The sequence below is a fragment of the Scleropages formosus genome, chromosome 23, assembly GCF_900964775.1.
Source record: "Scleropages formosus chromosome 23, fSclFor1.1, whole genome shotgun sequence".
NCBI lineage: Eukaryota > Metazoa > Chordata > Actinopteri > Osteoglossiformes > Osteoglossidae > Scleropages > Scleropages formosus.
This window is the reverse complement of record NC_041828.1, coordinates 19,540,903-19,566,396: the sequence shown is the minus strand read 5'-3', so window position 1 is coordinate 19,566,396 and position 25,494 is coordinate 19,540,903. Positions and strand designations below refer to the sequence as shown.

The 25,494-nt window shown below is 44.3% G+C and overlaps 1 protein-coding gene across 1 annotated transcript in view; it reads right to left on the bottom strand.

Annotated features, from left to right (window-relative positions):
* Positions 1-25,468, bottom strand: part of LOC108942517 (synaptotagmin-11-like) — a 31,789-nt gene extending 6,321 nt beyond the window's left edge. Inside the window, exons 1-3 of the mRNA XM_018765924.2 lie at positions 25,152-25,468; positions 7,334-8,223; positions 704-824 (exon numbers count right to left, since the gene is read on the bottom strand). Of these exons, the coding sequence (XP_018621440.1) occupies positions 704-824; positions 7,334-8,223; positions 25,152-25,185 (1,045 nt within the window). The 5' untranslated portion in view covers positions 25,186-25,468. The remainder of the gene's footprint in view (positions 1-703; positions 825-7,333; positions 8,224-25,151) is intronic.
* Between the last annotated feature and the right edge of the window lie 26 nt (positions 25,469-25,494).

Genomic DNA, 25,494 nt, shown 5'->3' with positions numbered 1-25,494 from the left:
CCTTGAAAATGTTTGCATCTCTGAAAATTTGTAACTTAAATGTTCATAACATGAAACATAAACAGACTCCATCGTGTTTTATTTGTACTGATTTTATGCTGTTCTGTGCCATAACAATTAGAACTAGAATTAGAATTCCAGCAGCAGAGCAGGGACACCAAACAGGGCTCATTCATTTGTGCTACATCTGTGCTTTTGAAAAGCAAATATTTAATTTTGTAAATTCAATTCATTATAGATAGCTGTGAGGAAACATTTACAGAGTTGCTTTTACAACACTGTCAACCAAGGAGAATCCATACCTTTAAAGGAGCTCTTGTGGTTTTACAATAATCTTTGATGTGCCACAGCTTACCCAATAAAAAAAGCATTTCAGCCAGTGGGAGGTTATCCATTCTCCTGTGATTTTTCATTTAAAAGTAATGAATATGTGTACTGTACATACATAATTTATAATTTATTATAAAATATGTTTAAAGCAAACTGGAAATAACAATGAAAGCAAAATAGGACAACCAGTAAATTAGAGCTGATATTTTAAGTAGGCACAAATGTAGCACAAATGAATGAAGCCGGCCTGGAAGACCACATCTTTGTAGGCAGGCTGAGTGACATCAGTGTGAAAATAATTCCAACAAAATTAAGATCTTAGAAAATGACTGACTGGTGTGTATCGTCACTGATCACCACAAACTGTACTCACTGCCAGACAGGCCCGTGATGTCCACCTTTGGCAGGTGTTTAGCCTTCAGCACGACCACGTTCAGCCGCTGGGTCACGGGCTGGTAGGACAGGGACACCAGAAGCTCACCACGGCTCACACACTGCATGAAGAAACACAAAGTGTCAGTTAACAGGCACACACACTTACACACACAAATTCATATTTGCATGCCCAAATACATGCTCACCCATACTAACATATATACACAAAAACACTTACACTGGGACCTCGTGTTACAAATATTCTGTGGTTTTTCGAAGGTACAAAGATTTTTTTCCCCTGGTTTATTTATTTCTCTTTAATTTTATGTACTTCACTCGTCTTTTTTCAAAAATTTTTTTGTTTCTGCACCCGCTCATTAGTTGATGGTTAAAAGTACCCAGAGCAGCAATGTACAACTAGGTTAGTTCGACTCACTTCCAGAGTGTTTATAGATCATATCTGGTGTTTTTCAGCATCTGCGATCAATAACAAGGTGTCAAACGTTGCATATTCATGAGATGAATAAGTTAACAAGTGGCACTGAACAGGAGCTTGTGGAGAGGACACATTTTTACTTCATTCATTTTGAAGTACTTTTAATTTTAATGTAACTTTAACTTAAACGTTACGATGAGTCTCACCATGTATTTTTTGTTCACTGCAGTGATATAGAAACAAATAAACTGAGGCACATCTTGACCACACTTTTAGTGATTCTATAGATAATAAAGCAACTTGAAAGTGCCAGTTATTGACAAAGGTTGTACATGCTTTATGAGAGGAACTGAGTACACAGTGGTGAAGATCATGCTTTTTCCATTTTTAGTCATTTTTGAGAATTTATTTCTGTCATTTTGAGGTATATTTAAGTTAATTTTACTGTGATTTCAAAGAAGGGGGCGTGGTGGCGCAGTGGCGCAGTGGGTTGGACTGGGTCCTGTTCTCCGGTGGGTCTGGGGTTCAAGTCCTGCTTGGGGTGCCCTGCGATGGACTGGCGTCCCATCCTGAGTGTGTCCTCTCCCCCTCTAGCCTTACACCCTGTGTTGCTGGGGTTAGGCTCTGGCTCCCTGTGACCTTGTAGGGGACAAGTGGTTTCAGATGGTGTGTGTGTGTGTGTTATTTCAAATTTAATAAAGTTAATGAGACAAAATTCCTGTGACAGACTGGTGTACTGGTGTCCCATCTAGGGTGTACTCTGCTTCCTGCCCAGTATTTTTAGAATAGGCTCTTGAATCCTGCACCCCTGTACAGGACAATGAGAAATGGAATAAAAACACAATGGATAAATCAAAATTTTACTGGGAATATTAAAGTCATTGTAGTTTTTTTTCTGAGTTTTTTTATAGAACCTAACCCATGAATAAATCAAGGAATGTCTGTATTGAATCAGACATAGCAGTTGGCCTTACAAAGAGATCTGAGTTACAGAGTTCCAGTGCCAGCTTGGTTCATAAATTAAGAATATACAGGTATATCCCGATATATGGACTCCCTGTTATCAGATTAACAGATTATCAGATTAACAGTCCTAGAAAATTTGTACCCATGATTGGTATGTGGACGGACTCCTCCTGGTTTTACAGATTTTCTTCCAGTGTTTGAGGTAGACTTTCCCCAATGATATAAAAGTCATGAGACAATCAGGTACAGACTTTTCAACAATGTATGATAACCTCTTCGTAATTTAGCATTTTTCCCAAGTTGTTTTATTACAGTCTTGAGAAATGTTTTCCTTTTATTTTTTAAATTGTTTTGTTCACATATCGCAGGGTAAGGTGGCACAGTGGTGCAGTGAGTTGGACCGGGTCCTGCTCTCGGGTGGGTCTGGGGTTTGAGTCCTGCTTGGGGTTCCCTGCGATGGACTGGCATCCCATCCTGGGTGTGTCCCTCCCCCTCCAGCCTTATGCCCTGTGTTGCTGGGTTAGGCTCCGGTTGCCCACGACCCCGTATGGGACAAGCGTTTCAGATGGTGTGTGTGTGTGTGTGTGTGTGTGTGTGTGTGTGTGTGTGTTCACGTATCTCTCTACATTTAAGAGAGGTCTAAAAACTCACTCCTTTCTGACTCACTTCTCTGATCTTGTAAGTTCTTGATAAACGTGTATGTTTGTTATGTTTAATAACAATTTTTTAATAATGGAAAAGCCTATATGCAGCTACATGTGCAATATATACCAGCTCATATGGTGGAATGTCTGCATCTAAATCTCTTCTGTTGATGTCATACACTCTTTGTATAGTTGTCTGAGATGTCACTTTGGAGAAAAGCCTCTGCTAATGAATAAATGTAAATGTAAAAATATATTGTATATGTCTTTCGTATTTTTATGTGCACTTACAATACAGTAGTTTAGTAAAAAATTAAATATCTGCCCTAATTTAGTCTTTGTTAATTTCCTTCTTGACTATGTTTAGTATCTTATCATCCTATGTTTTCATTACTGTTTCTTGAAACAGTTTTAAGCGTTTGCAGAGTGTTTGTGGAAATATTTGGGCATGTGCGTAAAGTCCTGGAACGCAGTGTTTTTCCCCATTAAAAATAATGAGAAAGGACCTCCCAGTTTACAGATTCTTGGTATACAAATCATTTTCAGGAATGAATTATGTCTGTATAACAGGGGATACCTGTTCTATATACATATATATGCATATACTATAACCATACTTAAGTACAGTACAAGTTCACCCACAAAGTCATTTGCACCAAGACACACACAATTGTACATATACACACAAATACCTGCTCCTTCGTAATGATACACAGCTATGTGTCTTTCACACACACACACTTAAAGAAAGACGTAAACAGCTCACAGACACACATCTACACATTGTGTGCCTTCCCGTTGCCGTCTGTCTCTGTCTCATGCTCTGTGGCTCTCTTTAATTCCCTTCCTCCTCCCTCAGTTTCTCCCTGAGCAGATTCCTGAGCTGCTGCTGAGAATCGCCATGGCAACAGTAGCTGCCAAGCCCCAGGAGCTGGGGGCGAACTTTGGAGAAGGTGCAACCGGCTTTGGCCAAGGGTTTGTGCGTATGTGTGCGTGTGGTCTAGGGAGGATCAGGATCAAATAGCCTTGCCGCAGTGTCCGAAACTGCAGAAAGGAGGAAAAGGTACAGCACCTTAAAATTGTACCACTGCAAATCCTTCTTTTGTGAATCTGTAGCCATGCAACTGCGACACAAAGAGCTACCCTGTTCATTTGTGTAAAACCTGTAGGCATTACTACTTACAGTATGCACGATAATTTTGTGTTCTAATTCTTTTGAAAACACCAGCTTGTGAATTTTCTCCAATCGATGTCAAAAGTATACCCATGACCAAGTTTAAATAAAGGATGAACATCTATCAAAACGCATTTTGACAGTGAAATCAGTATTTTAACTCAGGCTACAAGTTACTTCCAGCCTGAAAAATACCTTGTGGAAAAAAATTTGAACTCAGAAACACCTCCTTCATCAAGAGGCAAAATACACAGTGAATAACTGCATTTATCTCATTTATTTTCTTTGTTTTATGCTTAAAATTTAAACTTGAAATGAAAGATCTGGAGTGACTTATGAACACTGGGTGCTGTTAAGTCAAATTAGTTGGTTTCCAGGAGTGACCAGGTAGGGAACGGTGATGGGAGGATTTGTGAGACCTTTCATTTCAAAGAAAATCAACACAAAGCCACAAAAATTTCAACAATTCAACAAATGGAACACAAGAGAATAGCAAGAAAGTCCAGATTACACTAAACTGCCCAACCAGAGAAAACTGAACAGAAAAGCCACCTGCCACCTCCATTACTCCTCCACGTCCAGCCCCAATACGGCTAAGGACTGAGGATTCCAAAGTTTAAATCTAATTCTCATTCATTTATTTATTTGTTTGTTTATTTTTGTTTTTTATTTCAAGTGTTCTTACTGCTACTGTTCTTCTGAGGGTTGCCACACTAAAATTTCATTGTATTGGATACAATGACAATAAAGCATCTTCTCTTATCTTTTATCTTATCTGTGTCTTTATCTTTTCTCAATTTCGTCATTTTTTTTTATCTTATCTTATCTTTATTTTATCCTATCTTATCTTATCTTATCTTATCTAATCTCATCTTATCTTTATTTTATCTTATCTTATCTTATCTTATCTTATCTCATCTTATCTAACTTGCAACAGACTCTTGTTTTAGTCCCAGATCCAACAGCATTACCTCATTGCTCTCTCCTCCCACCTCTCTGGCTTTGGGCTTTTAGGGAGTCCTTTGTGGGCCGATTGGCTGCACCTGGTACTCGTCATGCCATAAGTTACGTTACTGTTCACTGTATGGCAAATATTTGTCTGGGCAATAAAAGCCTTCTTTTGCTCTTCACCACCAAACCAGGATCCAGTGACCACCTGCTCTCCCTGCAACTGTCCGTCTGGTGACATCTTACTTTACAGCTGAACAGCAACAGACTAAAGTGCTTTACCAGGTGTTTAAATTACAAATCTAATTATGGATTATGACCAGTTAGGTTGGTTTATGATAACCAGTATTAACACTGTGGTAAAATGGGTGCAGAGTGTCTCTTAGGTGTAATAGTATATAAAAGTAATTTTTCCATTTAAATTAACGGTCATCGATAGTCTGATTTGCGAGATTAACATTATTCTGTTACAGGGCCATGGGTGGATGGTGGAAGAAATACACGACGTAAATTGCAAAAGTCATTTTGCATGTTTTATACAATTGTTGAAGACAGACGTATTGTGCTTTTAAAGGAACGGCAGGCACATTTTGAACGATAAATACTGAAATAAATCACCCTTACAATGACAGCCTTTTGAAACATCCCTGGGTTGATAACTAAAAGCCCTTTCCTCCACACAGAGCTCTAATGGTAGCAGGGCTGCACCGTTTGGACTACGGCTGCCTTTTTATGGCCCTTTCTTTTTATGGCCCCATCTTCTCTCTTAGTCCTTGTTGTATGTGGCCCCAGTAGTCCACCTCTCCACAGGAGAATCGATTTCCTTCTGCCTTCAAGACTCTGTAAGGGCGGAGGTCCAATTAAAGGTGCTCTTCCGGCAGCTGGGTCAGGGTGGCCACTTGCCTGGGGTACGAGAGGCTGATCGGTGGGAAGTTTAATGTTTATCTATTGGGTTTCTGGGCCTGATGCCCAGGTCACCAATTACAATCCTCATCAAAAAGCTCCACAGTTCTTTTAAAGCTCCCAGACTCTCAGTGTCACACCGGACGGATGGTCGGGCTCTAGGAGTGGTGTAAAGATTGCCATCCTGCATAGATCAGCACTTCCTACTGTCCCTGAGGCCTCCAAGTAACATCTGGCTAATGGTCCTAATCGGCCCAGAGTGATTCGAAAGGACCTTGTAAGTGGCTCTATCTTTTCCTTGCAGCCTTATCGTGATGCGACATCACAGCCACAAAGTCTTATGCAGAAACGCAATGGTCTTGGGTAAGTGCTGGCCCTTTGTTACCCTGTTGTATGGGGCTTTTACATGTGTGATGGTAGATCAGTCCTCCCCGAGCAAATGGTCAAGAATAACAATGTTATCATTAGGTCCAGCCTCCAACCTCAGCTCTGATTGATGGCTGTATCCCCGTCCTCTCGAGGCTGCCTGCTGCAATGGCACCGCAGTCGACAGAGTCGCCGACCTTCCGCGCACCATGCTACTTACTCTCCACTGAGTGTAAATGTGCATCACACAGTTTGACCCTCTCCTGCTGTACAGCCACTCATCTCCATGGTGTACAAGTGTGTGTCGATAAGAACCACCACCTGCTGTACTCTCCGCAGAACGCTGCTGCATATCCTACTGCTGCCTAAAATTTGTTTTTTATTTCTCAGGTTAGTAAATAGGGGCAGGAGATGGCGTAGTGGTTACAGCTGAAGATCGCAGGTTTAAATGTCACCTACCGCTGATGAACACTTGACCACGGTACTCACCCTATATTACTCGAGTAAAAAATACCCTGCCACAGAAATGTGTAAATAATTTGGAGTGAAGCATCAGCTAAATAAATAAATAAATGTAAAAATAATGTTTAAAAGCACTGACAACACCCATAATTTCAGACATACATGCACTACCTGGTAATAAACCCAAATATTAATTCTGAACCTGGTTTTTTGTCTGTCTAAATAGTTAATACAATAATTTCATGCTTTACCTATTACATCATAGATAAATTATTAATACTCTTAATTACTTATTAGTTAAATACAAACATTTAATAAAAATATATTCCGGATGAAAACTTCATTTGCATCTATGCACTTTAGTTATTCGTGAATCTTTGAGAACACACCCTAGACTGCAAAAAGAGTATTTCCATCTGTCCCGAAGATAATTCAGCTTAATTCAATTTATTTTTTATAGAGTGCTCTTCTTAGCAAGGTGACTCAGAGTGCTGAACACAGTTCAGGAGACAATAGAGAATACAACACAGACACAACACAGAGAAGAGGAAGTTAGGGAAGTTATATCTATAGCGACAGGGCAGCTGGCAGTCGAGGAGAGGAAAACAAAAAAACACAAGCATGTATTTTGGGACTCTTTTTGCATACAAAATTTACATAAAGGACAAAACAACACCAACACACAAACATAAAGCATCTTGACATGAGCACAAAGTGACAGAGACATACCTGTATGGTCCTCTTGCAGATCTCCTGCGTGAGCTGTACCCGCCCAGTGCTGGGGTCCACTCCGGCCAGCGGCACCACGGCCTCGCCAATGACGTCGTCCCGGGAGAAGCGGTCGAAGCTGAGCACTAGGAAGTGGAGCACCAGCTCGGGCAGGGTGCTGTAGGGAACGCCATAGAACGTGAACGTCTCATCAAATGCGGGGTCCAGGGTCTTGCGCATCACCCGGGTCTTGACGCGGTGCTTCTTCTCAGGTAAGATGGTCATCTTTATGTAGGGGTCAGAGCTGTTCGACTGCTCGTCCACCGCCGGCAGGCCCCGAGCCTCCAGGATGGTCACGACCAGGGCTTTCTTGGGGAAGTTGTAGTCCACCGCCAAGGAGAGTGTGCCTAGGCTGCGCTCCTGAGCTGGGCTGGAGGGGGAGGCCGTCTCGCTGGCCTCACAGCTGCTGCTGCTGGCATCGTTACCCTCCTGGCTGCAGCCGTTGGGTTGGACGGGCAGCTCACGCCCCGCACCCGGCTCCGTCCCTGGCTTCACCTGTAAACGATGGCCGCCGAGCAGCCCATTTTCGGCCGCGTCTACCAGCAGCACCCCGCCCCCAGCATTGCCCCCACTTCGGCACCACTCCCTGTCTCGCGGCCCCCGTGGTCCCAGTCGCCTTGCCACCCGCACGATCTTCCTGCTGTTGCTGAGCGTCTCGGGGTAGATGCTGATGCCCTTCAGCATGTGAATGAACCTGTAGGGCGGGTCGCGGGCTGCGTCGCCGCCAAGCTTGTAGCTGCCCGTCAGCTGACGGTAGCGCCGCTGGCAGCAGGTCCACAGGAAGACAGCCACCGTCACAGACACGACCAACACCCCAGCGCCCAGGAAGCCCGCCAGCACAGGGGAGACGTCTGAGGGAGATGCAGAAAAGGGCACAGAGGAAAGGACACTATCAGATTTCATTTCCAATCAACGGATACTGGCACACACTATCCATCTCACCGCAACGCTGTTCATTAATCAAACACATGCGGAGGACCTAACAGCAGCCTGGTAGACCATTTCCACCTTCCATCTCACTTCATTTGAAGAAAATCTTCACTTCATTAGCTTTTTCTAATTCATCACATATAATTTATCACTCATTAGTCCACATACAAAAAATAAAGGGGTTTTTACATGATAATGCAAAAACTGGGGTGGCTTGCTGGCACAGCGAGTAGCGCTGCTATCTCACAGCGCCTGGGTGGTGCGAGAGGACATGGGTTTGATCCCTGTTTAGTCTGTGTAGACTTTGCATGTTCTCCCAGTGCCTCTGTGGATTTCCTCTGGGTGCTCTGGTTTCCTCCCACACTCCAAAGGCATGCTGCTCAGGTTCATCCATAGTATGTGTTCCACTGATGTATAGATGAGTGACCCATTGTAAGTAGGGTATCTAGGGTAAGACACCATGGTGAATAAGGTGTGTGGGCTGATAACCCTACATACAGTTCATTGGAAGTGGCTTTGGAGAAAAGTGTCTGCCAAATAAATAAATGTAATGCTGGATGCAGGTATAATTTTATTTGAAGTACATATTTACCAAATACTAAAAAAAAAACTGAAATGAAATAGAAAATCATAGTTTTTCATTCTCACGCTTCAGTCGTTCTACTAATTTTCATTTCAATTTTTTTGTCCTGCAGTTGACATGCAAACCGTACGCTACCCTTCTTCCTACCTCCCCGCTGTCACTCCGGAGACTCCTACATGTGGAATATCCTCAGCCAAACCCTCTCTAATGTTGCGCTGCAGCATACACACCCTGACAAGCAACCACGCGTTCACATCCCAGTGGGCCTAGAGATCTCATGAGAGGAGGCAGTTTTTAGCGAATAAAAAAATAAATCACTTTAAATAGTGACCTACATATTAGCTGTCGGGGAATATGTGACCCAGTTTGACTGAACGCTCTGCGTTTTGCCAGCGGGCGGCGGTGGGGTTCGTCTAGGGCCGTCGCGCCGAGGCCGATCGAGGTGTCGCTGTGTACTGACGGCTACGCATGACGGAACCTCAGCTTCTGTTTGTGTCGGTGCGGTGAAACAGGGACAGGCGGAGAGGAGATGGAGAGAGACAGCAAGGAGAGGGAAGTGAGAGTGGTAGACCAACACGAGGGGGGAGATGGAGAGAAATCCCTACTGCGCACTGCCTGGAACAGATAAGGGATTCATAAAAGGCAGGATTTAGAGAAAGGAGGAAAGACATCCTACTGCAGGAAATCTGGAGGAAGTGAGAAGTTCACAGATGGCCGAAGCGCAGCCGGCGTGTTCTACCGCGTTAGAAACGTTAAATCTCAAAATCCTTGAGGACCATGCACACACATTTCCGACGAAGGATAAATGTAGAGAAGAAACGGGGAAAAGATGGCAATGGGAAATAGCTTGCTGGTCCCACCAGAACAGGGCCTGGGGCTCTAAGGAGTATCTGTACACCTGTCCCCTCATGTAACAGGAGTCCCATACTAGCTAACAGCTAATCAGCTAATAACTCCGTGGGGCCCGGAGGCGGCATGGTGGCACAATGAGTAGTGCTACTGTCTCACAGCGTCTGGGTGGTGCGAGAGGATGCGGGGTTGAACCCTGCTCAGTCTGTGTGGAGTTTGCATGTTCTCCCCATGTCTGGGTGCTCTGGTTTCCTCCCACAGTCCAACGACATGCTGTTCAGGTTCACCCATAGTGTGTGAGTGACACAGAGAGTGTGTGTGTGTTCCACTGATGTGTGGATGAGTGACCCAGTGTAAGTCGCGTATCTAGCAGTGTAAGTCACCTTGGTAAATAAGGTGTGTGGGCTGACAACACTACATAGAGTCACATTACTTCCCTACATGTCCTTTGCAAAGCTACAACAGACAGTCCAGCCACACGTGGATGCAGTCAGCCCCACACAGGTAATTCATGACAACACAACCGCACTGGTCATCGGTTCAGCACAACGTCAAAATAACGTGAAACAAACATTCGCGGGAGCAGTAAAGAAAATCGGCAAGCACAATAAATTAATTTACATACGCGCCTAAACTCAGTTACACTCATCCCACAGCACTGTGGGGAGAACAACGTCCCATCATGCTGACAATCTCAACCAATCACAGCGATCAGTTAATACGAATCTAAAGTCTCAGGTGAAACAGCAGATTCAATAGTAGTATTTGTAGTGCATTTAACTGATGCTTCTCTCCAAAGTGATTTACAGTATGAGGACCAGTCAAAAAGTATCTTCAACATTTTCATATAACTTGTATGCAAATATATTGTGGATACTTCTTGACTTTAGCCTATTACAATTATCTACCCATTCATCCAGTCATTTTTTACCGGAGCAATTCCGTGTTAAGTACCATCATCAAGGGTACTACAAGGGTACTACAGCACGAGCTGCAATATGAACCGGGGTCCTTTTGAGTCCTTAAGAGAAATAAACCACAAACATGTAACACCGAAGCTGTAAGGACAACTGGCAGTGTAGTTGTTACAGCGCTGGGATCCAAAAGGTCACAGGTTCGAAATCCACCTCCAGCCCTTGACCGAACCGCTTACGCTGAATCGCTCCAGTAAAATTACCCAGCTGCATAAATGGATAAACAGTAGTAGGTAACTTAACACTGTAATTCACTGTGGTGAAAAGTGTCAGCTAGATGTACTACAGCTGTTACGTCAGATACTTAAATTGTTGTGAGATACCAGGATCTATCAAGGGGCAGGACTGAGGATGGATTCAAGGAGGGTGTAAAAATGTCTTCTGTGATGTTTAGAGAAACAGCAACCGGTGAGGGACTCGACATGTGGAAGGTCGGGGGAGCTGATCCTCTCAGGAAGGGTCGTGTGCCCTACTCCTACTGGAGATGGTTCAGATAAATGGTGATGAGCACACTGTCCTTCCTCCCTTTGTGCTGCTGTGCCCATGTACACCACAGTCATATAACCTTAATACCCTTATACTACTATAAATAAAATCAAAAGAAGACCGTCAAACATTTATTTGTAAGGCTACACAGTACCTCTTTGTCATACAAATACCTTTTGCTTTTTAAATTGCAAGTGATGCTTTTTACATCTGTGACCATTTATTTTTTCCCATGAGAAATAAGAAATAATCCCCTCACAACAGGGATTAATTTGCCTATCGGGATAATTTCACAGAACAATTTATCCCCTAAGCGGGGGATGGGTGTGCAGACAAAACCTGCAGGCGAAAGCGAGTTGGAGCCCAAGTCTCCTTCCCAACCAAGCAAATCAGGCACAAATTGATAGAATCAAAAAACATACATTTGCATGAAGAACATGCCATTTATTTAATCCATAATGACAGCAGCAATGAAATTTAAATCTTAACCGCTTAAATCTTGCCACTCTAGTGAAAATATCTGTATAGCAGGGGCTGAAGGCCTTGTCGTTTCTCAATGTCCTCCTTTCACAGTGGCTGCTTGGGTTGGTGTGTCCATGTAGAGGGGCAGGGCGCTCGGGAAACTAAGAGCACTTGGCTGGAACCCAGTGGCTGTCTGGGAATCGGGGAGGATTCAGTAGACGGGCGAGAGGCGATTCCCCGGCATTTAGCGGGCCGCACTTTCCCATCACCCCCCAGGTCCGTGCCGCGTAGCTCCGGGAGCTCGGGCCACTCGCCAGCCTGCCTGACAGCCCAGCAGAGCTCATTCCTGCCCCAGGTTGGTGGAGAAATGCTGGGAAGATCAGGCCTCTGTGGCAGAAGGAGGCAAAAAAAACAGGATGTGTTTCACTTGTGCCAAGCGTGCTTTTGTGAATGGCTCGAGCTCCTCGTCGCTGCCCGGCGTTTCCTGGGGCCTCAAGAGGGACCCAGCGGGGGGAAGTAGCTCGTGATTATTTTTTGCCCAAATTTGGTTAGGTTCAGCAAAGTTAAAAAACTTAAATGCTCCAAAACGTAGGACATTTCAACTGACAATAGACATCGGCATCATAAATCAGTGAAAAACTGTCTGTCACTACATCTGACACAGATCATTTGCTCATCTGTACTATAGACAAATGAACATCAGAGGTTAAAAACCAAAATTATAGATAACTTCAGAAAGATCACAAAAAGAATAAAAACTTACAACCCCTACAACTTCAGATGGTGCAAGTGGATGTGGGTTTGATCCCCGCTCAGTCTGTGTGGAGTTTGCATGTTCTCCCCGTGTCTGCATGGGTTTCCTCCGGGTGCTCTGGTTTCCTCTCACACTCCAAAGACATGCTGTTCAGGTTCACCCATAGTGTGTGTGTGTATGAGTGATGCAGAGAGTGTGTTCCACTGATGTGTGGATGAATGACCCAGCGTAAGTCGCGTATCTAGCAGTGTAAGTCACCTTGGTGAATAAGGTATGTGGGCAGATAACACTACATAGAGTTCATTGGATGTCACTTTGGAGAAAAGTGTCTGCTAAATAAATAAATGTAAATCTCATCTAATCCTTCACTGCTAATCTTTCGGGAGGCATGGTGGGGCAGCGGGTTTGGGGTTTGAGTCCTGCTTGGGGTGCCTTGTGATGGACTAGTGTCCCATCCTGGGTGTGTCCCCTCCCCCTCCAGCCTTATGGCCTATGTTGCCGGGTTAGGCTCCGGCTTGCCACGACCCCCCTTGGGAGCAGCGGCTTCAGCCAACGTGTGTGTGTGTGTTACTCTTTCATCAATTCTCCATTAAAACACACAAACATTCACACAACACAATAAACACATTTAGGAAAAGTTATAACACTTAAAAACCCATTGATAAACATTTCAAAAATCAGCAAAGAATTTTCCCAAACAAAAAACAAAAATCCCTAGACAGCCCAGCGAAATTATTAGCAGCTTAAGCACTTTATATAACAGCAACAAGTATAAGGAAAAAATTAATTTGCAACCAAGGGTTAATTCTCTGCCTACAAAAATAGGACATTTCCAGCTGAGAAAGACTGGTGTGTGAATTGCGGTATGTATCCAACGCCAGTCTACTTCTGAATCCACACCCTACTGTCATGAGTTTGCTTGGAACTTGCCTTGGGTTCAGTTACCCTCAAGCAGCATGAGAAATAAAAAAGACAGAGTCCAAATACTGAAGACGGCAAATTCCTTGGTCTTTAGTTGCCGTAAAAGCACTTCAAATGCTCATCGAGGAACAATGAGAGACAGCCGTTCATTCGCTGTTTCAGTACGGTGGCAGGTTTATAAACATGGCATCACACACACACACACACACACACACAATCTGAAATCACTTGTCCAAGCAGGGTCACAGCAAGCCAGGGCCTAACCAGTACAGGGCTGGAGGGGGAGGGGACACACCCAGGACGGGACGCCAGTCCATCACAAGGCACCCCAAGCGGGACTTGAACTCCAGACCTGCCCGAGAGCAGGACCCAACCAAGCCCGTTGTTACATTATTTATAATTATTTACCCATTTATACAGCTGGTTAATTTCACTGGAGCAATTCAGGGTAAGTGATTTGCTCAAGGGTACTAGAGCCTCAGAAGGGATTTAAACCTACAACCTTGGATGCAAAGGCCACAGCACCAACCACTATGCTACCAGCTGCCAAAACGCATGTTAATTCATGCTGAAATAGAAGTTGCTGAGCCACCCAGTCTTGAGTGACCCATGTCAGTACTGAGACACAAAGCGAGACACGATATTATTTACTGCCGGGGATGTGCAGTTCCAACTGTGTGTTGGGGAGGGGTCGTCGCACCCGGGGAACGAGAGCAGTCGGGCTCACGGACCTGCATACCAAACAGTGTCTGCACACTGCGACAGCACCGCCAAACCGAACGACCGGAATCAAACAGCAAACCGACGGGCAAGAAACATCCGTCTGCATAACAAGGCAGGAATAACAACACATGAAACGAAAGTGAGGATTGAAAAAGAAGAGGCGAACAGAATCCACACGAACCTACTATTCAAATTCCAGCAATATGAGTGAAAATTGCATCATTCAAGTGACAGTATAAGATCAGTGGGATGCTCTTACTGCGGTAACTGCTCCTCACCCTGTGCGAGGCGGTGAATCCCTAATGCAGCGGTAAGGGCATCTCAGGACAACCACACACAAACAAACACACACATCATCTCAACCGCTTGTCCCACACGGGGTCGCGGGGAGCCGGAGCCTAACCCGGCAACACAGGGCGCAAGGCTGAAGGGGGAGGGGACGCACCCAGGACGGGACACCAGTCCATCGCAAGGCACCCCAAGCGGGACTCGAACTCCAGACCCACTGGAGAGCAGGACCCGGTCCAACCTGCTGCACCACCGTGCCCCCCTCAGGACAACTAATATTCATTAATTCTTTTCCATGTCAAAACAGTGAAGTCAAGAGCTCACCGGTACCTTGAATACAGCGGTACGTTCAAAGGTTGAAGAACTGAGACAAGTACTACCGACGTTTGAGTGGCTGCTGCAGTGATTCACATAAATGGTTGTAGGTTACAGATACTTAATCATGTTCAGAAAAAAAACTACATGTATTCGGGAAATACTGTCTAATCCTGGGGAAATAACTGTGTTCACTTCATTATTTCCAGATGTAATCAATAATAAAAAAGTCAAAGATTCTAGATTTATTTGTTTGCCAGCTTTCTTATTCTTTGAGTTTTCACTTCTTTTTCATTTTTTTGGATTTTTTTTCTTAATTTTCAGGACTATCGCTATATTCTTCCAGGAGCTAAAAGTTCTATATGATTTGCAATACAATATAACTTAAGAGAAATATTTATTCTTTGATATGAATATGTCGCTGAGTGTGCTTTGTCCCATTTGTCTGTATATTCCCCAAAATTTTCCCTTATTCATATTATTACTCATTTAACTGTCACAACTGCACACAATTATTTTCCCATTTATGCAGCTGGGTAATTTTACCGGAGCAATTTAGGGTAAATACCTTGCTCAAGGGTACTACAGCTGGAGGTGGGGCTGCGGGTCCAAACCTGTGGGTCCAAAGATAGTGGCTCTAACCACTGTCTACCAGGTGTCCCAAATCCTACATTTCCTCTAAATTCCATAAAGTATTATGACCTTCTGTATGTTCTGATAACCATTTTCAGTACATTTCTGCTGAAATCACCATCTTTTACAAAGTATTCTGCCACTTTCCCTTCTTCCGAATTTGAATCCTTACCATATTTTTATGGAGAAATAAGCACAGCGGTTCTACGTGAAGAACCCGGGTTCGAATCCTACCTCCAGCTGTAGGAGGCCCGAGTACAGTGCTTATGCTAAGTTAAAATTACCCTGCTGTATAAATGGGTAAATCGCTGTACGTAGCTTAACTGTAAGGCACCAGCAATGCAAATGTGAGAAAACTTCATACAAACTTACACTTAGCTCTGTGGAGAATCCCCAAATGTCTATTCTTACTGGATTGAAGAATATTTGCAAGACTTGGCTGCTGTCCAAATGGTGCAGGAATGCTTCGGGAAACCGAGACTCAAGGAGGGACCTCAGTGGCACTTCACCACAATGCATTTCACCGGGAGGCGCTCAGAGCATAATGTGGAGACACTGAGATGATGTTGCAGAATTCGAACGAGAGCGGAACCGCAGGGGGGCCTTTCTGGAGTGACGCCACTCTGGACACTACACGGAGACGGTGCATCCTCGGAGACGCAGCTGAGCCAGAAATACGACAGTAAGAGATGCCATACGGCCATTGGCGCTGGGAGAGAGCGAAGAGGTGCTCCAGTAAACAGTCGGCCAGCAAACGTGACAACAGAACAAAGGATGTCATTCTTACAGTACACACAACATCTGGAATAAAATTAATATCTAGTCACACACACATCATCTGAAACCGCTTATCCTGAGCAGGGTCCCGGAGCCTAACCCGGCAGCAGAGGGCATAAGGCTGGAGGGGGAGGGGAAACACCCAGGACGGGACGCCAGTCCATTGCAAGGCATCCCTAGCGGGACTCGAACCCCAGATCCACCAGAGAGCAGGACCCAGTCCAACCCACTGCGTCACCATGCCCCCCTCTTTGAAATCACAGTATAATTAACTTAAATATACCTCAAAATGACAGAAATAAATTCTCAAAAATGACTAAAAATGGAAAAAGCACACCCCCAATATCTAGCCGTAACCTTAAAAAAATAAAACAAAAAAAACTGATAGCCACTTAACAGTTTATGAATAAAGGAATACAATTAAGAACATTTACACATTAACACTGAGATGGTGCTGCAGCGAGTTTCCTCACAACTCCTGGGCTTTGGGTTCGAACATCCGTGTGAATATGGCTCGGCCAACGTGGAGTTTTGATGCTCTTTCCGTGTCCATGAGAAGTTTCCTTTGGGTGCTCTGGTTTCCTCCCACAGTCCAAAGGTGTGCAGTTCAAGTGAAAAGGTGACCCCAAATGATCTCCAGCGTGTGTACGCATTACATTGCTCTACTGAATAAATTACAAGTACCTTCCTAACACTGCTGCTTTGTACTGAAAGGACAAGGGTTTGAACCCTACTTCCTGCTATAATACCCTTCACCAAGGTACTCACCAGGAATTGCTCCATTACAAATGACCTTGCTGTATAAATGAGTAAATCATGGTAAGCAGCTGAATTAATACAGTAAGCTGCTCTGGGGAAAATTTTCAGTAAAATTAATGTTTCTCTGCCTTTGTCCATTGTGTTGGCTGGGCTTCACTTAGGTTGGTCTCCCACCCCCAGCCCACCACAGCCCCCGCATGCAGCATTTGTGAGCGAACAAAGAAAGCCCTGCCCCACTTTCCTCCTCGGTCCATAGCATCCCAGTGGGAGTCGTAGGACTGGATGATGTCAGATTCTGGAAGGGTTCCAGAGCCAGCTGTTCAAGTTGCTCAGAGAGCTGCGCTGGGCTCCGCTCTCGCCCCCGAGGAGCAGCCCCCATGTGCCCCAAGTACTGCAGCTGAGCTGCTACTCTTCACGCTGTACCGCGGTCCCATCAAGGTCAAGTCTTGAACAAAAGCGCCCTGGAACACGACCTCCACAGGATCTACTTACAGTGTGTCTCACGGTTACTGTGTTTATAGCCAGTTGTAACACGTAAACATATAAATGAGAAGAAACAAAGGGAAAGCTGGTAGTGTAGTGGGAAGAACTAGAGCTTTTAGACCCAAAATTTGCAGGTTCGAGTCCCTCCTCTGTTTGTAGAACTCTTGAGCAAGGACCTTATAAAAAAAAAAAATTCTTAAAAATTATCCAATAAAAATATTCCGCTGTATAAACGGATTAATAATTTTAACTATCTTAACATCATGAGCTGCTTTGTAGAAAAGTGTCAGCTAAATGAGTCAATGAAAACACATTCTGCTGAGGCTTATTTTGCTTGACTAAAATATTCATAATTGCTACAAAAACCATTTTATCACGCAAGGGAAAAAAGAGAGTCCCGTTATGTAAAGTAATTACTTGCATTTACAGATCAGTTACTTTTACATAACACAGCTGTGCAGACGATGCTCAGATTCACTGACCTATTCTGAAGCCTTCGGCTTTGCTCCATGTTGCTGTTACCTGGATTCGGTGGGTAACAGAGCAGAGATTTATTCTTGACCACCTACCTCAAATGGCACCAAGTGCTCATGAACGGTTCCTACATGCAGCCACTTCGCTTCTCTCTCTGTACCACGTTACACGGTACAGTTGTCAAACTGCCTGACAGGGACCACTCCTGTGGTTTTCATACTGGGGAGGGGGATGGGGGTATGGAGGTACACTTATCCCTGCTGTGCAGTCCAAATTTGTTCATAGAAACCGACAGAATACCAAAAAGCCAGATAATAAAATGCCTTGTATTATTTTTTTTATGGAGGAAAATTCCAATTTGTACCAAGCCAATCCCAAGATCACCCTAAATGATACCTAATATCATGGTGAAAAAGCAGTGTAACGCATTAAAATTTCTGCAGTCTTATTTTATCTTTTTTGTTTGTTGAAAAAAAAAAGAATTTCACTGCCCTCGCGAAGGTTTTTCAGGTGCAGGTGTGGCTGGAGTCACAAACATGGGCCTCAGTCTAAAAGGCTTTCTCACCCTTCTACATCTGAGACGGGTTTTTCAGTCTACATTAAGAATATTTTGTTTTATAGGTGCGATTTTTCCTTCTTAGTCCCCTCACATAATGTATACCAAATATTTTTTTAAAAAATGATTTCATAAAGTAAAAAAAGTGATAGTAAGTCTGGACTCACTTTTGAGGCTGTATGTCATGTTTAAATACTGTAAGCGAATAATAAGAAAACTCAATCACAGTAATTCTCAGTCTCCTTCACACAGCCGTTTGGGACAGTTTGGAAACGTGGTCTCAGCTTATCATGCCGGACCAAATGTTGCAGACCAGACCGGATGAGGCAGACCATAAAAATGATAATCCAAAACAATAAATGATAAGTGATATTAATAACGCTGGACAAGATACATGGAAAGCAAGATACCTGGACACCACCATATCCACACAAGCAAACAGCAGGGGATGAATATACAGTATGTCCTTACATGTCTTTGGACTGCAAGCACAAGGAGAATATGCCAACTATTCACACCCCGGGCCAGATTCGAACCTACGCCCAATGCACAGCCAAGCACCCCCATGCCACTTACAATGCATTGTCGTGTACACCTGTATAATGTATTAAACATGTTAAACATTTGTACAATAAACACTAAAACAGTAATTTTACTTCCAGACCAGGGTGGCATGGTGGCACAGCGAGTAGCTCTGCTCTCTCACAACGCTGGAGTGGGGGAAGAGGATGTGGGTTAGATCCCCCACTCAGTCTGTGTGGAAATTGCATGTTCTCCCTGTTTCTGCATGGGTTTCTTCTGGGTGCTCTGGTTTCCTCCCACAATCCAAAGACACGCTCTTCAGGTTCCCCATAGTGTGTGAGTGACAGAGAGAGTGTGTGTGTGTGTTCCACTGATGTATGGATGAGTGACCCAGTGTTAGTCTATCTAGCAGTGTAAGTCTTTGGGTGCTCTGGTTTCCTCCCACACTCCAAAGACATGCTGTTCAGGTTCCCCCATAGCGTCCATAGCGTGAGTGACAGAGAGAGTGTGTGTGTGTTCCACTGATGTATGGATGAGTGGCCCATTGTAAGTAGTGTATCTAGCAGTGTAAGTCACCTTGGTAAATAAGGTGTGTGGGCTGATAACACTACATAGAGTTCATTAGAAGCCGCTTTGGAGAAAAGCGCCTGCTAAATAAATAAATGGGAAAAAAGTCAGTATAAGAATCCTTATTGCCTTTATGCTCATGTTATTTCAGCCAGTGGCAGGTTTTTAAAAGGAACAATTCAGTCCCAGAGCAACTTTCAGACTGTACTATAAACTGGTATAACAGCTCCATAAAAAGTGAAAACAATAAATGTCTGGTCTTTAATAACAAGCAAAAAATTCCTTTCGGTGCTTCTCTGTGTTTCCCCTGCTGAGTGTTTGCTGTGCCGTACCGTTTAGAGCACAAACAGCACACACACCTCAGACAGCTGCTGTACCAGTGTCCCCCGCATTCAAAAACTCTGTTTAAAAGTGAGTCAAAGGGAGAGTTTAAAAATGAGATGAAACACACTGTGTTCCACACCTGCTGCACAAAAGAAAACCTTTAGTACCAAAGTGTTTGCACTTGAAGGAGACGAAAACGGAAAGCTCACCAGGGAAGTGCCTCTTTAAAATAACGACACAGTTTAAAATGCAAGCTGTCCAGAACGGGTAAACTCACAGTAAGATAAATATATAAAGACAATAAAAGACACTTGAAAAAGGAATCTCTTGCTCTGTTGGCGCTTGAGGACATTCCCAAAGAGAAAAAAGGTTCCTCCTCACTTCTTCAAGCAGAATTCAAAGTATATAAAGATCTGTGTGAGAAAATAAAACACTAAACATGTGGTTATTAACAGCGAATGAAAGTTAACATAAAAAGACAAGCTACAAATAATTTTAGTTAAGGTTTAGTTATTCACCATGGTAAGTTACTGCTAGATACACTACTTACAATGGGTCACTCATCCATACACCAGTGGAACACACACACACACTCTGTCACTCATACACTGTGGAGAAACCTGAACAGCATGTCTTTGAAGTGTGGTAGGAAACCAGAGCACCCGGAGGAAACCCACGGAGACACAGGGAGAACCTGCAAACTCCACACAGACTGAGCGGGGATCGAACCCACATCCTCTCACACCATATGCCATCATGCTCATTTAGGGTCACTAACAAACCTAAACTGCACGTCTCTGAACTGACGAGTCCCACAGACGCTCAACTTGAACATAGGAAGGCTACAATAACTCCTGACAAACAGCTGAAGCAAACAATTCAGCCCTATCCCATATCACCCCCATTACATACTGTGACACTGTAAAAAATCTAAATATTATGGAGACTAAATTACACTGAAAGAAAATGTCCCCAAGACTATAACTCTAAATTTTGGACAAGTGCTTGCTGGGCAGTATTGCTTCACCCCAAAAGAGGACATCTCCATCACCTCCGGTCACAACAATAAAACTCCCTCAGTAGCGGCACCATGCTTTTACTTCATATACTTTCAAACCATTTCCCACTATTAAAACAATTCACCAAGCCAAATGCACCGAGCCATGAATGAATTATAGACTGCAACTTATCCAGTTAATACAAAGGCTTTGACTTCGCGAAAATCACACAAGTGCATACTGGAAACACTATACATACAGGTGGTCCCCGACTTATGATGGGTTTACGTTCCGATAGATCCATCGTAAGTTGAGAATATCGGAAGTCGAATCTGCATTTAATACACCTAACCTACCGAACATCATAGCCTAGCATACGTGCGGTGACCATTATAGTCGTGTCTCCTTCATGCTGGGCAATTATCTTGAGTTTCTCCTCATGAGTAATTGCCCTCCTCTTCTTCTTCCCACCAGTAGCAGGAGACACAGATGGGCATTTCATAGACATGATGGATGCATAAAGTGCAATGTCGATATGGGGGTATCCAAAAAATCGCTGGAAATGCAGAACGCTGTAGAGTATCGGTTGTATTCACCAGTAACCGCGTGGCAGACTGGGAGATGCGGATCGCCACCGCTGCCCAGCATTGCGAGAGGGTACTGTACCGCACATCACTCATATCGACTGTCATAATATTTAGAAATATCAGAATTACATTTAGGCAAAGTTAGAATCGTTCTCTTTTTTTCTGCCCAAAGCATAACGAGCTCGGTGTTTAAAGGTGACACTTTTTAAAGGGGCAGATGGCCGTGTGCAGAAAAAAAATTAAAATTCAAAGTAGGGTTTCTACTGAATGCGTACTCCTATCGTACCATGGTAAAGTCGAAAAATCGTAAGTCAGACCATCGTAACTCGGGGACCGTCTGTATATTCAAAACACTGTTATAATCACAGTGGGGCGCAGTGGCGCAGTGGGTTGGACCAGGTCCTGCTCTCCGGTGGGTCTGGGGTTCGAGTCCCGCTTGGGGTACCTTGCGACGGACTGGCGTCCTGTCCTGGGCGTGTCCCCTCCCCCTCCGGTTCCCCATGACCCCGTATGGGACAAGCGGTTCAGAAAATGTGTGTGTGTGTGTGTTATAATCACTGTACTTAATGTAGGAATGACTACAAATTATTGGTATTTCTGGTTCCTAAACCTTGCAACTCTAGAGGAGCAGACATTCTGTCACCAGCTGCTGGGGCACGAACTGTATGTATACAGCACGTAGTTCTCATACAAAAGCCTAGATGTCTGGGTGTATTGCGGGTGGAGCTTATCTGCTTTGAAAAGGGAATCTCTTTTGACCACACTCCCCTCGACGTCCCCCACGGTGCACCCATAAATGGACGAACGTAGGAGGGAGAATCCTGGATAAGGATGCGTAAAATGAAACGAACAGGCAGCCGAGTTTAGTTCTATGACCTGAGGCTGTGAAGCTACTTGCTCAACTTTACAGAGCAACCTGGATCTCTCAGTTCCTGTCCACCCTCTATCTCTCTTCCGACTATCGATAACCAAAAGATTCTGAAGCACCAGTTATGTATGACAACATAATGCTGAATGGTCATCCTGCTAAACGATGCCCAAGTTTTGGACATAATTTATCATATCCATGTCACGCGGAACACAGGGAGTCGGGACGGCTGAACCTAAGTGCAGCGTTGTTTGTCAGAAGTTGAGGGAAGAGGCGAGTTCTCAAAACCAGGGACAGGCGAAGGGTCGGTCGATCGGCGAACAGGACAGGAACGAGGATCCGCGGACGTGGTCGAAAAACGAAGCAAGGAGTCAAAAAACCGGAGATCGTGAATAGAGTAAGAGTGTGTGTGTGTAGTAATGCGAGGAAGGGCGGTTGTCCCAAACGAGATTCGCAACGGTACGGGAGCCAAAGAGGGTCTTTATAGGGTGAGCGATTACTCGAGAGCTAGTGCAGAGTCAGGTGTTGTCGCTTGTGTTGTGGGCGTGGACGTGACAATCCACACCTCATGCCCAGCAGTTGTGGGTTAATAACAACACACACAGACTGGATTGTGGAATCTCAGCTTACACAGCTGTACTTCTAGCCAGGTGTTAATGGTATCAAAGTGCTGACAAACAAAAGGCTTTCTGTCATTAATGATCCTGGGAAATCACAGTGCGCACACCCTAATAACCACAGCACATTTATCCTTGAGACTTTTTTTGTTAAACACAAAGATAACCAGGATCCAGAAAGAAAATACTAAAAAAAAAAAGTTAAAGACTGAAAGGTTTATTATTATCACACTGTGTGGAACTACAGTATATATTCAATCTGAAGGTAGCTCTAAATCCCAATTACGTCAAGAAATATTTCTGAAAATATAGAAATATCTGTAAGATATTCATATCTGTAAGCAATCCCACAGATGCTGGAATACTGCTGTGCTCTGCCTTTTAATGTCCTTAAGAGTCAACTCATAATATGCATTACATGTGCTATAATTACACATCTGTGAAGATCCTCAAATGGAATTCCAGTATAAAAAGGTATTTGTAAAACGGTACTTGGCACGAATAATAACATCCAGTTCTGATGAAGTGATCGTTGCTGTATATGACATGATGTGCACATCTGTAGGACCCAGCCGAGTGCACACACAATGTCAGCCAAGCCAGGTGCCCTGCAACTTGTTCCAACACCAATGTGACTTTCAACTACCAATTGATGACAGGCCACATAAAATTTGTGTAATACGGATGTTTGTGTCACATCCACGCCCACAGCTCACCCGACAGCACCTGACTAACTGCTCACCCTTTAAAAGACCCACCTCAGCTCCCATACCTTTGCGGAATCTCGTCAGAGACAACCGCCCTCCTTCGTGACATCCAGTGCACACTCAACGCTTGTTCTCCGTTCTCGTCTTCCGGTTTTTGTCCCTTCGCTTTGTTTCCTGACCACGTCCACGGATCTTCGTTCCAATGCCAACTGCAGGCCGACCTTTCGCTTCGTCCCCTGACCTCATCCATGGATCCTCACTCTGACTCCGACTGCCGATCAACCGGCCATTCGCCAGTCCCCAACTCCAAGAACTTGGCTTACTCTCTGAATCCAGACGAACGACTCCGCACTTGGGTCCTGCCGTCCCAGTCCTCTCGGCCCCGTATGACAGTTTGCATATGTCTTGTGTCAACCTATTCCTGTGAGCTGCCTTACATAAAGGTATCAAATACACAAACAGACAGATAAGACTGATGGATAGATGGATGGATGTATGGATGGATGGATGGATCTGTGCTCATGCTCCAGCATGTGTTTGGGCCTTTGACCCAAGTGTTAAAGGGTGGATCCTGACTCCGACGCTGGTCTAACCGTCACATCACATCGGTTCAGTCTTCATTTCTTCTAGGATCAAACTGTGAAACATCAACCGATAATCGCCAAAAAAATCTCAACCAACTGATTCATTATGAGGCGGTGGACGAGCAGTCCACTGTCAAGGCACAAAAAGAACATTGTGTCCCATGCAGAAAATACATCGAAATCATATTACTGTTATATTTATAAAAAATTCATTAACAGTATGATTTTAACGTTACTCCATTCCTGTTCCCGTTTATTCTACCCAGCACGAGCACAATGGACGCAAACAGGGACAAGCATCGCCAGGCGCGAGCAATAGACATGACGTCATCGTGGTGCCGATGCTTGCCCAGCCAAGCCCACGCGCGCAGCCCGAATGCCAGGCCACGCGAGCCCTCGCTCCATCTGTCACACCATCGCAAGCGTTTCGTCAACATCTATTAAAAACCTGGAGCCGAGAGGGCAAATTCGAGTACTTTTACCGACACCAGTGGCAGAGTGGGAGTGGGAGAAAAGACGGTGCGCGCAGCACCCGAGAACATGGATATCATAATGACAGTCACACTCCGTCGCACCTCACACACAGTCAGTGGCATAATCGAATAAAACAAGGTTGTGTAAGGTTATACTGGAGAGCCTTGGTGTGAAAGCAATCCAAAGATATCCCAGTACCCGAAATGCTACTCACTAATAATAATAATAATAATATAGACAATCCTCACTTTTTGATTGCTATCATTCAATGTACACGCATTTAATATCTACTGGTGTATAAATTAGGAGATACACTGGAGTTGAATCGACGAAATAATAAGGAAAGTCCCTTATTATTCCGAAAGATGCCCGCGCGCTTCACTGTTACCGAACTGTACGGATCACTGACTGTACGAAGCAGGTGCCATCATGATGATGTTCTCAGTTGTGCTCACTGACACGAACAATAACCTGTTCTGCACAGCGACCTACGCATCGCTCATTGATTCCAAAAAGGCTCGCCACAATTTCTATTTCATTAAAGAAAAATAATCATACACTTACCATATTGTGGCCTAATGTTGGTTATCTCAGCCATTTTCACGTCCAACGATTTGCGATGTTTCAAATTCAAGAAAAAAAAAAATCAAACACCTATTTTTTTACCACTAATAACCATTTCTCCTCCGTATAATAAAAATGTAATATAATACCACTGGAGCGGACCGGGCGAGGCGGCTGCACTCGGAATCGTTGTCCTTTCTGCCGAAATTTCTTCCAGCCTCAGCTTGTTTATGTGCGCTTAAAGAGGATGCGCGAGCGAGCGGAGTGTGGACTGCAGCTGCGGCTCGAGACTGGTGGTACCCGACACCGGGGAGAAGAACGTAGCCCCGCCCCTCTACTGTCA